The 16893-nt window shown below is 40.1% G+C and overlaps 1 protein-coding gene across 1 annotated transcript; it reads right to left on the minus strand.

The window, feature by feature from the left end:
• Positions 1–370: 370 nt before the first annotated feature.
• Positions 371–4184, minus strand: amy2a (amylase alpha 2A). The gene is made up of 10 exons (XM_027031371.3): positions 4008–4184; positions 2527–2673; positions 2208–2405; positions 1871–2101; positions 1546–1679; positions 1309–1431; positions 1104–1203; positions 897–1018; positions 684–809; positions 371–592 (listed from the first exon to the last, which is right to left on the minus strand). Exons 1-10 carry the CDS (start codon positions 4173–4175, stop codon positions 403–405), a joined length of 1539 nt encoding a protein of 512 aa, XP_026887172.1. The 5' UTR covers positions 4176–4184; the 3' UTR covers positions 371–402.
• Positions 4185–16893: the final 12709 nt, after the last annotated feature.

The following is a 16893-nucleotide window of genomic DNA, read 5'->3' on the forward strand; positions in this document are numbered from 1 at the left end:
ATTTTGAACCGAGTTAAAATGATGGTACTGATACTCAGAAGGTAGAAATGCCATGTTCCACGGCCTTAAAAATGCATCATTAAACTGTAATGCAGAAATGATTACATACATCTTATATTAAACTATGTTTGAATACAAATGAGCGAATATTACAGCTCCTAAGCACCCCCAAGCCTGCACGTTCTCTCTGAAGTCTGATGACATAAGAGAACATTTCTTATAAATCTTTTTTGTACATTTCCCTCACAGGTTTGCTATGCTTGCTTCCATTTCATAGCGACATATTGAAACTGTAAAGAAACTGTAAAATGTTCAGCATAAACAATAATCATTAACATTACTGACATTGCACCATTAAAACGTCTGACGATTTTATATGCAGTTAATTTACTTTATTAAAATTTACAGTTTAGAGTCAGCATGGATGGCAATGAATGGATCTTCTTCCAAGTTGCTGATTTTAAAGTAGGCATGTCCATCAACTCCAACCTTCACCTGCTTTCCGCTGCACAAGCTTCCCTCCCTCTGACCAGAGATGACATCACAGTAGGTTCCGCTAGGCAAACCAGTGTATAAGGTCACGTCCAGGTCCCTGCAACAAATCAGAAACCAGTCGGAACTTGCACAGCTAAGATATCCGTCACTTAATCTAGGTTTTTAGTATTGCAAATGTGTTAATTTACCAGTCATCATTATTGATGACGATGAATCCACGATTACCACGGCTAAAAGCGATCTGGTTGTTGCTATTGTCCCACCAGGTTGATAATGGCTGTCCATTCACAACATTACGGAAAATGACCATGTTTCTATAGAGAAAGTAAAGTCATGTTTTGGCATTTTATCCTAGCTGGTAATAGAAAAGATCTTCTCAGATAAGAACAGAAGCAACCGACCTGATTTGACGCCATCTGTGCTCACAGACCCAGCCATCTCCACAGGTAGTGTCGGGGTTTATAGGCACAGGCTTGGTGGTACCATCACTGTAGCTTGGTGGTCCAATCCAGTCATTCTTATCCTGAAGAATTGGAAAAAAAGGGCCAAATGGAAAAAAAAGGTTTGGGGGTGGATGCATTTTGGCCAGTGGTGGTCAGAATACATACCTTTCCATTGACAAAATTACGGTCCCAGCGATAACTGGACATTACTCTGGTAAATCCATAGGGGTGGGCCAACATCAGACCAATGGCCATCTTGTACAGTCTGGGGAGACAAAGATTACATAGTGCAAGATAATGTAAACTTTTATAAAGTTATATTCAATAAATTACACAGTTGTGCATGTCACTTTTGAAAAGCATCCGATACCTGGCATCCCAGAAGGTGAGAATAGATGCTCCTGCAGCCCCGTGGCCCCTTTGATTATCATGGTTATCAACAAACACCAGGGCCTTATCAGAGGGCATCATACCCCAACCCTCACCCCAGTTACTGGAATAAACACAGCCAGCAGGTTAAATAAACTTACTAAATGCAAGAACATAAGCTACAAGTAAAAGATATGACCAAAACCACCTTGTTTTTCCCCATTCTGTATTTACTTACACCAGGTATTTTAGCTTTTCTCCATTCCATTTGCGCATGACGGTACCCAACTTGGCACCGTACTTGAACTCAGTCACCCTTCCCATGCCATAGTACTGAGAAGCTGTGATGGGCTCCCCACCAAGATCAATAACCTTAAAAAAATTAGCAATGAGAACAACTCCCTACCTCTAATGAGCTAGGCTATCATTTTTAAAAGCTGATAAATATGCAAGTCATTTTATACAACACATGGTTAAACAGATATGGTAATCTTGAGATTAAGAAGCTTTTGGGAAAGTTAATCCACTTCATTCAAAGAAAAAAAAAACACAGCAAAAGAAACCTCTTGGTAGATGAATGGTCTGGAGCCACTGGAGAACCACTTGGTGTTGAGATTATGGAGTCTTCCATAAACTGCACTCAGATCACCAGGCCACATGTGCTTACAAGCATCAACTCTGAAGCCAGCTACACCCATGTCAATTAGCTTGTCCATGTACTCAGCCACTTTACTGCGCACATAGTCCTTCTCCAAGGCCAGGTCAAGAAGACTAGCCAGACGACAGTTTCTCACCTGTCATCAATAAAGAGTTCACCTAAAAACAGCTGAAGCTCAAAGTATATCCATGATTCTTAAGGTAAAATGAGAAACGATACAAGACATGCTAATAGTAACATACTTGATTAACATCATGATAGTTCTCAATTTCTCCACTGTTGGTGTAACATTTTCCATCGTTGAAGTCCCAGGCAGAATAAGGAACTGAAGGGAAGTCCTTGGTGTTAGCATTAAAATATGTACCACAGCTTGAGTGCTTGCCCTCACCACCACTTGCTCCACACATGTGGTTGATCACCGCATCCACATAGATGTTTACCTACACAACCAGTTTCAGACAATACTACTTGCAGCCACTTTGATTCCAAAAACTGGCATGTCACCGCCAGTAAACAAAACATGATCTCAAAACAGGCTTGTTATGAATATCGCATTTCTACCCCAACATTGTTGCATCTGGTAATCATGTCCCTCAGCTCATTCTCATTTCCAGATCTGGAGCACAGATTATAGCTGACTGGCTGATATCTCTGCCACCATGGATGCCAAGGGTTGGTGAGAACAATGCTCTCACTTGGAGGTGAGATCTGCAAGATCAAATAATTTCTTATTAAGGAGAAAATCACTCCCATCCAAAAACTACTACTGCTCATGTTAAGTTTGCTAACCACCACCTAGATGTTCCGCATGTGGATAGATAAAACAAAAGCTTATTTTGTTGGCAAATGTACATATCATTATATTTAGATCCTCTGTCTATAAAACACAGCATAACCATCAAACATCAAATGTCAACTCAACTATGAAGCATGACAGAGGTAGTATAATGGTGAGTTTGCTTTGCTGCCTCAGGGCTTGGATGGCTTGCAATCTCAGAGACCAACAAATTCCAAAATTGTTAATAAACATTCTACAGCTGGAGTCAGGGTGACTGCGCTACCCAAGGGATTTGATTGCAGCATAATACAAAATATAAAATTAAAATAACAGCAGTGTCTAAAACTGGGGGAAAAAAAAAAATATGATTTAAGAATGGCCATATGAAAGACTGTGGGATGATAGAAAATACTGAAACAATGTGCCAAATTATATGGGTCAGGATTATGCCAAAACACCACCTATATGCAGTTGTAGAAGCAGTTTGGATGAATTTATGACTAATTAAACAGGCAACTTAAATATAATACTTTACTTCTAAATAATACTTAAACACAAAATGTTTGCAAATGACCTTGATTGTTAAAACTAAAGATGTGATATTGTACACAAAGATGTTATACTATACACATTAGGGTCTGTAACGGTGAGCTGTATGGAGGCGGACACGTGCGGAGAAGAGCGAGATTTATTAGGGGCAAATCCAGAGTCGTAGTCGTTGGAGTAGTCCAGTCACGGAGCCAACACGGAGGGTACGAAGATACATGATTAAACAAACAAAAACACACGAAGACAAACAGGGGAAGCAGGCTATAACAGGTGCTAGAACTCAGAGGCTAAGAAACACAAAGGCTAGGAAAAACAGTCAGACTAGGATACACGGCGTACTTGCGGGCATACAGATATGGTTTTCAAAAACACTGAGACATACAAACATCCATCCAAACAATGAACAGCCCCCACACAGTCCATCAGACAAGGATTAAGTACACAAACTGAACAAGGATAGAAACGAGGAACAGTTGAAAGTAATGACGGGCGTGGAAAACCGAACGAGGTTTGGAGAAAAAGAAACCACGGAATGGAACCAAAACACATAAGATAGAGAAACCAAGGAACCTGAAAGCTGAGGGACTAATCATGACAAGTCATAGCATTTTTATGTTGGTTTTCTCTAGTTAACAGTTTGCATAGATTGCAAAATCTAATCTCATGCTTGAACCTGAATACTGTATTATGCTTTTCACATAATTGATAAACGTACCTGAACTCCACCAAAGCCATTGGGTGCCAGGTATCGTTCACACTCCTCTGCAATGTCAGCCCAACGCCATTCGAACAGGTGCACGATGGACGTTCTCCCGTGTTTGGTGTGAGGATCGTGCTGAGCAGAGGTCACGCCCAGCAGCGCTGCCAAAACAAAAAGCTTCATCGTCCTCTGGTCAAGAACCCGGAGTGAGCGTGAATTCAGCTGTAGTATATATACACCTTATGGTTTCGTCTCAGCGCTGTGACCTTTGACAGAGAATCTTTTATCAGTGTTATGACCAAGGAACACAGCTGCTAATCACTTAGACGTTCTCACCCCCCCCCCCCCCCCGCCTTTACAGTATGTGTACTTTAAAGAAATTGTAATTTTATGAGCACAATGCAGTTTACTTTTAAGTTCATGACATTATCTGGATTTTGCAGTGGCTCTTTTCAGTATGTCCTGAGCAAATTTGAAAAGGTATGGTTTTAAGGAGGAAATTTGAAAATATTTGAAAAATATTTTATGCAATATTAGGACTCTTGGAATTTCAAATTCATAAAAGATGTACTTGGAATTTTTTACATCATATTTTCTCCAAGCTGACACCACATAAAGTAATTAAAAATCATTTGTTCCTAAACCTAGTCTTGAGAGATTATAGAATGAGTCTACCCTTTTCACAAAATACTGTTCTTATATACAAACAATTATCCTGCATTGCTGTAAATCTCACTGAATCCGAAATTAACACAAGTCTCCATTTTTGAACAATAAACGACAGGCAATGAAAAATCATACAGTACTGTACTATTAAACCCAAATTTCTCCATCCATAAATTTATTTACATAAATAAGATGCAAAACTATGATAAAACATTAATAATATAATAATAAAACCAGTAGCAATGTAAGTTTAATAGTCAGTCTGGACACGTTTTGGATGCTGTTCTAGCAGGCTTTCTTCTATGAAGCATTTTCCACCATCTGATGACACCTGATGACACCTTAGTACAGGCTTATGAATAATCTTGCAGTTTGTCTGTGAACAAACCCCAGAGGTTTGCTCTTTTCGTGCCCATTGCGTTCATCTCTTCCTTACCATGACCTATCCACATTTTCCGGATCTTCTCTGCACCGCAGAAATCAGACATAAAATTTAGGACCTTTTAGGGCTCATCTTTCTAAACTTAAGATGCATAAGCAAAAGAGTCACATGAACCAGAACCCTGGCATAGTTTCACCAAACCCTGATAAAACCTCTGTGTCATTGGTCACAGGTCACGCCCACTGAAAGCAGCCATCCCCTCCCCTCCATTCCCCTTTGCTGGAAGACCCACCTCCCCTGTTAGCAGCACGAGTCTTTTAGCGTTATGAGCTGCAAGAGCTGGCCCCCTGCATCTCTTTCAAAGCCTTTTGAGAAGGCAGGGAAGTAGAAGCCGAGACAACAGTCCGTCAGCCGGTGTGATGGCCCATAATGACCTGTCAGAGACGCTGGCCTCAGCCCTGCAGGTCTGCAGGGGCCTCACCCTTAATGAATTCTGGGATGGACCTGTGGGCCCAAAGGGCCTGAGATAATTCTTAATCTATTTCCTGCCTAACATCAAAAGTGACATAAATGTATTCCCTCCAACAATGGCCTTGAACTGAGCAGGGATGGTTTTCTTCCTCTCCCTTTCCCTTTTTTTCCATCAAAGTGTTCTGAAATCAGAATATTAAGAAAGTCTGGGATGGTCTAATTCCCAAGATAAAATTAAAATAACCACTCCGTAGGGGACTGGGATATTTATTCATTTTGGATAAAATGGTGAGTTGTTAAACTTTTATGACAACAGCATCAGAATGCTGAAGAATCTGATCTAAATTCCCCAGAAGTATTGACCTTTTTACACTGAGGTTCATTATCTAGGACAGTTGTTCTATTCACATACAGCAAAGCTTTGGTCCAGAGTGCTGTAACGAGCTATCCTAAAGTTCCTCTGGATTTACCAACTACATACAACCACATTGTTGTACTTGGAGCATCTTAAGAAGCAATTTGTTTTTGCTTACTTGCACAGGCTGATACGCATTGAATTTCACAAACTCTCCAGTTGTTTATGCTTCCCGACTACTACCAGACAGCCTGGGGCTCCCAGTCGGCATGGGAACAGTGTCTTTGATCTTGGAGGGGGCGCTTTCTTGCGGTGTTGTTTTGGGCCTTTCAGGCTGCCACCGCATCGGTTTCACCTGAATGCAGCTATGGCAGTGCTGTCAGGGCAACGAGAGGCCCATGGGGCCACCCTCTGCGCCCCGTCACACACCTACCTGAGAAGGGCTCACACATTCACACACACACACACACACACACACACACACACACACACACACACACACACACACACACACACACACACACACACACACACGGACCACAGAGAGCCAGACACACCAAGACAGCAAAGGTGACATTCACCACAGATCGCAAATATGGTCCAGATCCTAACAACAAACCTGATAAGGTGAGGAGTTCATTTAAAAACCTAAAAACACAAAAATGAAAAATATTTAAAACTCAAAATATCTCCAGACCATTTTGAAAAGGGCAATGTTTCAATACAACAGATTCTTTTGTTTATGGATCAACCACCATCTCCTCATATAAAACTATATGACTTTATATTGTATAATGTGACTAAAGAAAAATGTCTTCACTGACTGAGATTCTGATATTATTATTTTTCTGTTTTTTCCTTTGCAGGTTGTACCGCAGCACCATATTGCAGCATATAAATTATTGACCCGGTTGGCGTGTGCAGGACCAGGATGGTGGACAGAGCTGTACCTTCCGATTAGAGGCTCAGGTGTCATGGTATCGGGTCAGGGTCCCGGGCCTGTCATTCTCACTGATACTTTCTGACACAACCGTCAGCCATCGTCAGCCCCCCTCCCCCCCTCATCTATAATTCATGATGTGCATCGTGAAGCCAACTGTCAGTTCACATATGGTGCTCTGCACTGCGTGCTCTTGCAGTGAGTTTGAAAAGTGAGTTTTTTAAAACAAAAGGTCAATAGAAGAGAAGAATTTGGGACGATGCACTGTGTATTAATTCAAGATCTCTTATAGTCATAGCGAGCTGTTTTGGACTGGAAAGATGAGTTTATTCAAAGCTGGTACCGAAAATGATTACCAGAAGGAAAATCCAAGCATTTCCAGTGCTGATTCATCCATCCATCCATCCATACATCCATTCATCTGCTCATCCATCCATCCATCCATTCATCCATATGTCCATCTATCCACAATAATGACTTAGTTCTTATTAACAGCAAGGCTGTACAGTGAAATTATCAAAAATGCAAATAATAATTGTTCATCTATGCTTGTATATCATTGTTTATTGACTAGAATGATAGCTTTATTTCCTTTTCACCTGAGGATAGCATACCAAAACCCAGATCAACGGCCAGTATCCTCGAGTGCCTCAGTGTCTCTCAGTATGAAAAATGACTAATAGTTGACATCATCAGTGAGAGCAAAGTGTTGAAACACCACACTGAGGCTGCTTGCAACTGCTGCGTTTGTATGTGTGTGTGTGTGTGTGTGTGTGTGTGTGTGTGTGTGTGTGTGTGTGATTGTTTGTCCAGGCATATAAAAGGGGCTTCAGTTACCTCCTGACCCTCCTACTGGTGCTTGTTTAATCATTTCATCTGCTTGATTTCCCCATTTCTCACAGTCACCGCAGGGGTTAGAGGTCGAGGGATTCAAAAGCTTCAGTGAGCAAGGCCACAGGCCATGACGAAACAAGCAGAAAAATGATGAAGTCAATGAGCCACCCGGCACCCCGTCAGCCCTGCACCGCTGCCTGGAATACAAAAGGGAAGAAGAACAAACAGTGTCATCACTCAAAGCTATTATATTTATATTGATGAAAACCTTAGCACCTGCTTTGTGGAGTAATAAAACCTTTCCTTTAGACCACAGTGAAATACATTTTTTAGCTGAAACAGTGAGTATTTAGTAGAAACCATGCCACCTATGTGTGATGATTTGCTTTTTTGCATGTTCCAATTTGTTGGATTAGGATTTTTTTTTTTCAGGTTTCGTTTTTTTTTTTTTTCTTCAGGTTTTTGCTTTTTTCAAGGGCAGACCAGTTCTGTTGATGTGCATAAATTACACTGGGCAGCATCATTCAGTCTGCATGTGATACTCCACAATAAAAATAAATAAATCTAATTACACCTCAAGGGCAACACTCTTTAAGTATTCACAGCCCAAGTGTACAAAAAAGCCCCAAACACCCCCATACCTCCACATGGCATTTAAACTATTACACAACATGGCTAAAAATATTCCCAAGGACACACGTCATACTTCATCGCCACCCTGCCTGCATCTCTCTCCCTCATTTGAACAGACACTCCCGTTGGCTGTTTGTTTGACGGTCGGCAGCAGCTGATGTGACAATGGTGTGGCTTCCAAACAGAAGCTCTAATGAGAATGTGTTTGTGTGGTAGTTGCCAGCGCTGCTGGAGGTGGGCCGTGGGCCGCTTTCCAAGAGCCCCCTGGTGTGCTGAGTTGCAGCGAGGGAGAGCAGACGGAGGCGTGGGCACAGAGCTGTGGGTGGCCGGCCCAGGCTCTGGCCCCTGGCCCCTGGCCCCTGGCCTTCGGCTCCTGCCGCTGTCACCTCTCACATGGCTCACCACAACCACACACCCTGCCCAGTCCCAATCTGTCATAGACTCTCCTCCTCTCTCATTCCTAATCATCTTAATGCAGAAAATGTACTCATCTGTACTTTGTATGTAATAACCCAGAGGTCAACAGACCATAACTTTGCAAGTAGAAGTATGTCCAAGTCTTTTTCACCATCTTAATGTCATCTGTCTGTGCATTTATAACAACTGCATGCACAAATATAACAATTGAAACACAATTCCATTTTTCCTGGGCATTGTGGCACTGGTTCAAAACATCACAGGTAAAGGGATGCAAGAAATCCTGACATACGGCCTTGCATTATTATTATTTCTGATAATTTTCTGTTGGATCCCTTTTACTCATTAATGGCCATGATAGCCTTTCTATATTCTGTATGGTTGTCATGGACAACCATACATTTAAAATAACAAATGCAATTAATATAGCAGAATCAAATTCTATTACTCATTCTCTGTACACTTGAATACCTTTCCTTCAATTTGAAAATTCACCATCAAGATTAATGTTTCCATAGTATATATTATCTCTAACAACAGTGACACTCTTTTCTCACTGAGAATTGGTTAAGAATAGAAATCACAACTCAAATCTTCAGGTGACTTTGCCACCCAAATATTTTATTTTGCTTTGTCAAATAAATGCATTAGCAGTGCAAGAAAACTATACATTGCTTCATCTAAAGAGGTTCACACCAATGACAAATGTGACACAGAATATATTTTATTGAACACAAATAATTTGTATTCTGCACTGATCTTTGGTCAGTCCAGTTTTTTCCCATTTAAAAATCTGGTTATGTTATTTATATACAAAATTTACTTACAGAGGGAGCTGCCAGTAGTGAGTCACCAATTGTTTAGTTTCCTTGTATTTCAGTCTTAATTCTAGTTAAATACCTTTAACAGCAATATTGAGCAAAGCTTGGCCCTGCTCCAGCACTATCACCTGGTTTCACTAAGGACACCATGGGTAAACTAGCTTGCCTAAATGTCAAATCAATTATTTTGGCAGAGGAAAGAGAATGCTGGTTAAATATTTATTAATGTATATATTCACAGAAACAGTGTATTGGCAGGTGGCTTGATTAAAATATGGGCTCTTGCTTCACAATTAGCTGGGAGCAAAACTCAGATTTATAGCATGTCACTACGAGCTGATTATAAACTTCAGCAGGATGTCAGCTGTTCTGGTGACTTGACAAATCATGGATTTTTAGTCTAATTATACCCCAACAACATGATAAGTGTAAAGATATTTTCACTACCAGGAATGTATAACTCATGGGCAGTAATATAATCTTAGAGGTTATAGGGTGATTTTGCATAAAAACTTGATGTAAAAACTTGCAGACATTTACACTGAGTGAGCACTTCATTAAATGCACATTCTCTAAAGCTGCACCTGATAGGTTACTATACATTTTACAGTGAATTTAATTGTTATCCACTATTCCTCCAACTCTCATACTCTAAAGTCGTCTGATTGACTGTACCAGAGTCCTGCACCCTGGGCACATTTTAACAACCTTTATTAGACTCTTTCATGAATAATCTGGTTTTCACTTAAGGGCAGGTGTAAGATAGATGTTAATAATGTTTATAATGTAAGCATGTTCATTTGTAAATCCAGTTTATGGAAACATAAAAGATACACACGTGTGTGTGTGTGTGTGTGTGTGTGTGTGTGTGTGTGTGTGTGTGTGTGTGTGTGTGTGTGTGTGTGTGTGTGTTTGAATAAATTATAGATTGATAAATTGTATTTACAAATGAAAATGCTAAAACTAAGTTAGCCTGTATAAAACAAATCTTAAATTAAGTTAGCCTCTATAAATAAGAAACATACATGGAAACGTGTTTGTGTTTGTGTTTTGTATTTGCACAAACTGGATATGAAAATGAACATACTAAAACTAAGTTAGCGTCTAGAAAAGGAACCCTAGTTATGTTTAATCTGTTCTCTATGAAAAAGGAATCCAAGCTATTTTTAATCTGTCCTTCAGAGAAATCTATCTAGCTACAATGCATAAGATGATTGGTAAATGTATCTTAACACACTTTGTAAACAATTTGGTTTCATCAGAAGTCACTAAGTCACTTGAGTTGTCTTTCCTATTTTGAACCAACTGACAAGAAGCAGCTACAAAACAAGATTAATTAAAAAACATACATCATGTATTATGTGCATTAAGAGAATTAAATAAAGTGTTTATCATCATGCTGCTCCTAATTCAATCAATAAATTCTATAAGGTTGAATTAAAAAGTAGCAATGCCACATTGATACAGGACAATGTAATTAATCTAATGGCTTCGATACTTGACAATCCTACTAACCCCCTACAGTTATGTTGGCTAAATATCGAAAAGACATTGCCTGTTGCTTAGTCAGCTCGGATATCAAAAGGCTTTCTGGGTTCATCTTTTTACATCAGTCATACCATATCATCCTGGACTGTTACCAGATGATCAGAGAGATATACTCCACTTGCTGACCATCTTATAAATAGCATCTACACCATCTCTGATGAAATGGCTCCAGATAAAATGGCTTGGCAGATAATTATTGTGACATTTGTGTAATAATGGAACAACAAATATGTTTTGCAAGAGGCCAACTGCCATCAGCCTCTGGTCAGATGTTAATATTGTGATATCAGACTCTTACATAATCTAACATAATTACATTCATTTTATTGTCCTCAGAGCAGTGAAAATGACCAAGTCAGTACAGGCACGGTACATCACTGAGAAGCACATCCAACTCATTGCTGTTAAGATTCCAACAACTAGCAAACAACTAGCTAAACCATGAGTATATAGGACAATATGGATTCAGCTTTAAGAGATTTGCTCTCAGACCACATCTAGCCACTCTGTTTAAAAATCCATAAGCTCTTTTCATTTGTGGTGTATGTGGTGTAAACTCATTCACAAACACTGTGTACTGGTAAGACGCTATATCCCTATTGCCATACCAATTCTTCATCAGTAGTCAGCTTTTGACCACTGGATAGCATATTGCTAGATGGCTTTGGCTGGCAAACCACTCCTAACCAGCATGGATACTGACACAATTAAAACAGCAGCAACACTGCTGTGTACTGAAGTTAAAGATTTACAGGTAGTAAAAATTGTAGTGTAACACACAAGGTTTCCAGAAAACAGGACATACACACACACACACACACACTCACATGCACACACACAGAGCTGATACTCTGCTCTGTCCTCTATCCAAGGTGCTCGGTCCAAAATGCCCTGTTTCTCTGAAAATCTTGGGTGTATAATGCATGTCTGTGTGTGTGTGTGTGTGTGTGTGTGTGTGTGTGTGTGTGTGTGTGTGTGTGTGTGTGTGTGTGTGTATGTGTGTGTGAATACTATATTATTTTGTCCTTTGTCAATATTTTTACTTTGCACCTTAAACAACTTACACAACTATTCAGATGATGGCATTCTTTGCTGTGGTCTTCAGTTGACAGTGGTGGCTCACCCTTCCTCCTCAGCACTTCCCTTTAGTAGTGCAGTTATCCGCTTGATTGATTAGTTCGAAACAGCCTGCCATCTCAATGACAGCTGCCAAGGGAAGGAGTGGTGTCAGGTCAGGGTCCCTGGCAGGTTGCTGACGACCTAATTTCCCGCTGAGCTGATTCTACCTTTTTGAGACACATGTCCACTAAAGATGTCTTCCTGCTGGATTTCCAATAGCACCCAGTGGAAGCCTTACTAACTTTGAGGCTCTTTACCACAGATGTCTGATGACTTTAAGCACCAATGACTGCTTTTAGCCTTCACCTAAAACATAGCATAAAGGTGTGCCAGTTCATATGTAACCACATGTGATCCAATTTGATATTGATTTCAATTTCATGGAACTTTTTTGCCTAACAGAACGATGTGTGCATGAGATCCGGTGGGGTTCACGTCCCAGGGAAGCCCTCGCTGCAGTGATTGAGTGCTGATTATGACTCTGCCGTGGCAAACAGGGGAATGCGGCTGCTTCTCTCCTCTGGAAGGTAATTCACTTCTCCCGGTATAATGAGTCTCAGTATGTGGCCCATATGGCTACAGCAGGAGGACTAGGAACAGGAGAGAGGAGGCCGGCGGTGGGGGGAGGGGTTGACATACGTTTTTAATGAAAGATCGCAACAGTTCCTGCATACCTGCACAAATTCACCATGAATCTATGCTGAGACAGAAATGTTGCCCTTTAATAGTAAAATTAGGGCAGGCAGAACTACCAACCTTAACATGCTTTGTATATATTTTTTGTGTCTGCTTTCCTTTGCTCTGATTTAAGTGAATGCAGATCTGTGAGATCTGCATTCAGATAGTGCCACTGTATAGTATAGTGCTGCTGTATAAACATATGGATATGGCTGAATTACTAATGTGACTGATGTTGGTTGTCACTAATATTATTAGTATTATTATTATTATTATTATTTTATCTAATCATAAATTTACATGAGCTTTCTGCTTGACAATGATGAAAAATGATTCACAATCTCCCCACGACTTAGCTGGGTCAGGCCTGATCATTCATTTTGTAATGAGATTACTCTGCTCCACTCATCGAATCTTATGAGAAGGGAAAGATTTCCAATACCTTTCAGTAAAAGCAAATTCTGTTGGCATGGTCATGGTTGGGGTGTTTCCACAGAAACAGCAGCCTACCATGCAGTCTAACTTCCTAACAAACAAGCCTGTGCTGGAGATTAATCACCATCTTATTTCTTATTACAACTATTGTAAAGTTTAATAAACTGACCTCTCCATTCTATCTGATGCATCAAAACTAGAAATACAAAAAAACGACATAATAAGAACAGAGAGAACAGGAAATGTATGGGAATATTAAACAAACATCAGTGTTTTAAAAGGGAAAGTTTCAGTTGGAGTGAATTCATGAATTCTCAGTTTGTCTAAGTGTGTATATTGCTGTCTGACAGACCTTTTTCCAGCATGTGTGAAAGAAACAGCTGTGTCTGGCTCTAATCAACCTACCATCCACTGAAATGGTTTTCGATGTGAGCATGTGAGCATGTATTCTTCCAGTTTGGATTCAGAGCCTTAGTCGAGGACAAAATACCCATTAGATCCTGCAAAACTTGTATCCTCTAATCATAGACCGTTAATATGTGATGTATGGTGAACCAAGCACAATATACTGTAAGAAAAAATCTTGTCCTTTATGTAGTGTAGGCTTATTGTTAAAACACCAAGAACATCCTGCTTTCTGCACTCTGAACATCAGACAATTACACCAATGCTGGCATTCTGTATGTGATAGGTCTCTCTGCAATTTGGAAGCAATTAAAACAGAATGAATGAGTCCAATGTTAATGAGTGCCCAGAGGGTTTTAAGGTCATGGTAGAGTGATAGATATGCCCTTGTGTGAGGCAAACACACATGCAGCATCTACTGGCAAACATCTACTAGTATATGAACTTTAACAGCATTCCCAAGTCCAAAAGATCACAGAGTGATGATCTTCCTGCTTGCCCGTAGTCACTGTGACCCTCCACATATCCATTGTGGAGCCATTCCTAGCTAAAGTGTTTGCCAGTGAGACTAAATGATACTGATTTACCAGGTAAAGCTTGCAAGCCCAAGGTCAAGGTGTTCAAAAAGAAGCATGTTATCAGGAACAGCGGGTAAACACTGCAAATCTTATCAGGAAAGTGAAGATGCCAGGGGCCTATCAGGGACCACAGCTTGGAGTGGTATTCCATACATTTAGTCTGTGAATTCCTATTAGCTGTCTCTTAAATAATGTATGGCTGTTCTAGCAGAGTGCTGTCTTTCCAGCATCACGTGTGGTTGGTGCAATAAAGGTCTGCAGCAGAGGGTGAAACCCTCAATGATTTGTAAGGCAGTGTTGAGAGGAACCCAATGGGGCCTTGAACACATTTCTGACTGAAACTGGTTAATTGTTGAAAATCCAACAATTCCCAATAAGCCTTTGCAACTGAGTGGGCCATATCTATCCACTGAAAGGGAAACTTGACCTCTGCATGTATTGTGGTCAGAGTGGCTTTGTCAATGACCTCTGTTCTGCTTCTAATAAGTGAAGGCATGGTGAGTAGCTCCTCTTCATCCATAATGTCTCAGCAACAAATATTTATTCCAGTGGGACTGTTACTGTCCTACTGAGATTATATTTGTTTGTCTGTTTTCATAGACTCTGGAGCAGCATGAAACTGCCTGACCCAAGCCCTTAGTGAATGTCTCTGTATCTACACCATTACATGTGCACCCTTATTAGGACTTCAGCTGACCCATGGTCAACCCATGGGTAACAGCGCCAGCATAATACAAATTTACCCAATGACAATCTATACAGACACAGATAACATAATAATAAGTTCAATTTTGCCACCCTTTGCCCTTTGTATCTATTGCATACAATTTGAAAGAAGTTAAAGTTTTCACAAAATTGGAACTATGATAGATATGAAAACAGTGTTCTTTACAGCTAGCAGCTACTAAGAATAACTGGCCATGCTATATGGGCTTACAAACTCCACTTTTCTGTTCCAGTCCTTTGTAAAATTATATATTTTGTGACACATTAAAATAAATTTATCATCACCTATATTGACAAGCAGTATTTTGAGTTATTTACACAATGCCACTTAACAAGTATGGCATATCACCAGAGTGCCTATTAAATTTTGTGAAGGAGGAGAAATGTGAACTCTATGCAGCTTTTATGTAATTTTAGGGATGTAATATTTATCTGCAGGGTATTAGTATGGATCAGATCATGGATTGGCAGATTCCAGAGATTATTAAGGAGTTGCAGATGTTTTAAGACATTTTTCACATTTTTCACGTTTCAGACTACATGCTATGCTGTTCTGACTGTGCCCAACAGAAATCCATTCAACAACTGCCTGTACATATCCTGCTGCCTTAGTCAGTACCCAATAGATTTTGGTCACACATAGTTGTTGATTCTGTGACCGACCTGCCATTTTCCCAAGGAAATACAACAATTTTGGTTGTAAGTGATCAGTTTTCTAAATCTAGACGTTTGATTTCTCTACGTAACTTGCTTTCAGCTTCTGATTTGCCTAATCTAAAGATTCACAATGTTTTCCATTTTTATGTTTCAGAAGGCATAATTTTAGACAGAGCAACACAATTTACATGAGGCTTTTTGCCACAAACTTAATATTAATGTAAGAATGATGTCTGGTTATCCCCCTGAGTCTAATGGACAGACTGAAGGATTAAAGCAAGAATTATGGAAGTTTTTATTCATGTATTGCTCTAAATTTCTTCAGACTGTACAGACTGTATTACTATGTCAGGAGCGGCTCCGGGGGTGGTGGAGTTATGTAATGCTTGCAGGGGAAAGTCTCCCCTGGCCCAGTAGGGGGTACTTCATCTGTCTGTTTTTTTTCATGGTCTTATGTTTCTGTTCATCGTTTCTATGTTGTTAGTGGTTAGATAGCTATTAGCAAACTAGGTTCTTGGTTTGGTATTTAAGTAGCAGTGTATTTAAAGCCAATGAAGCAAAGTGCAGGAGTTATGAGGTCCTGGAAAAAATGATAAAATATGAAAGTGTTTCCAAATGAAGAAAGCTCTTTTGTGCACCTTGCACAAAACACACACACACACACGCACGCACGCACGTACACACACACACACACACACACACACACACACACACACACACACACACTAAAAGCCCTAAGGAGGCCAACTATGCCAACCAATATCATCTTTTAGTATTCAGTTAGTCACAATATTTCATGTAGCCATATTTTCCATAAGAAATGTTTGGCAAATACGATTCAGAAATGATGACATTTTTCATTGCATTACATTAATCTATTGAGTGCTGATACTGCTCATTTTATTTGCAAGAATTAATGGTTTATTACTCTGGTTCAATCTCACCATTGCTAACCCACATCAGGTAAACCACCAAAGACAATTTAAGATTATTTTCCTCATCTCTTACTTCGAGTGCCAAATCAGTGGCTTCCTGATCGGCAGTGAAGTGGAGGTTCTATCTGCAGGGGATCTGATTGATGTTAGTGCAACATGGGTGAGGAGATAAACCAGTAGTAAACCCACCGATTTCAGCCCACACAGACAGCACAACTCCGCTCCCTGAGGAGATCAAGATACATTTCAGTCTCCTGAGTTTCCACCTCCTCAGTGGGAGTATCAATCACAGCTAAAGCGG

The sequence above is a fragment of the Electrophorus electricus genome, chromosome 11, assembly GCF_041902795.1.
Source record: "Electrophorus electricus isolate QZ-2024a chromosome 11, ASM4190279v1, whole genome shotgun sequence".
In the NCBI taxonomy this organism is placed as follows: domain Eukaryota; kingdom Metazoa; phylum Chordata; class Actinopteri; order Gymnotiformes; family Gymnotidae; genus Electrophorus; species Electrophorus electricus.

Excerpts from the sequence above, each read along its gene's own strand:
- amy2a (XM_027031371.3), bottom strand. The coding sequence starts at position 4,175 with ATGAAGCTTTTTGTTTTGGCAGCGCTGCTGGGCGTGACCTCTGCTCAG. Across the intron at positions 1,680-1,870 it reads GACCATTCATCTACCAAGAG|GTTATTGATCTTGGTGGGGA; the intron begins GTTTCTTTTGCT and ends AATTTTTTTAAG. Across the intron at positions 1,204-1,308 it reads CTCACCTTCTGGGATGCCAG|ACTGTACAAGATGGCCATTG; the intron begins GTATCGGATGCT and ends TTGTCTCCCCAG.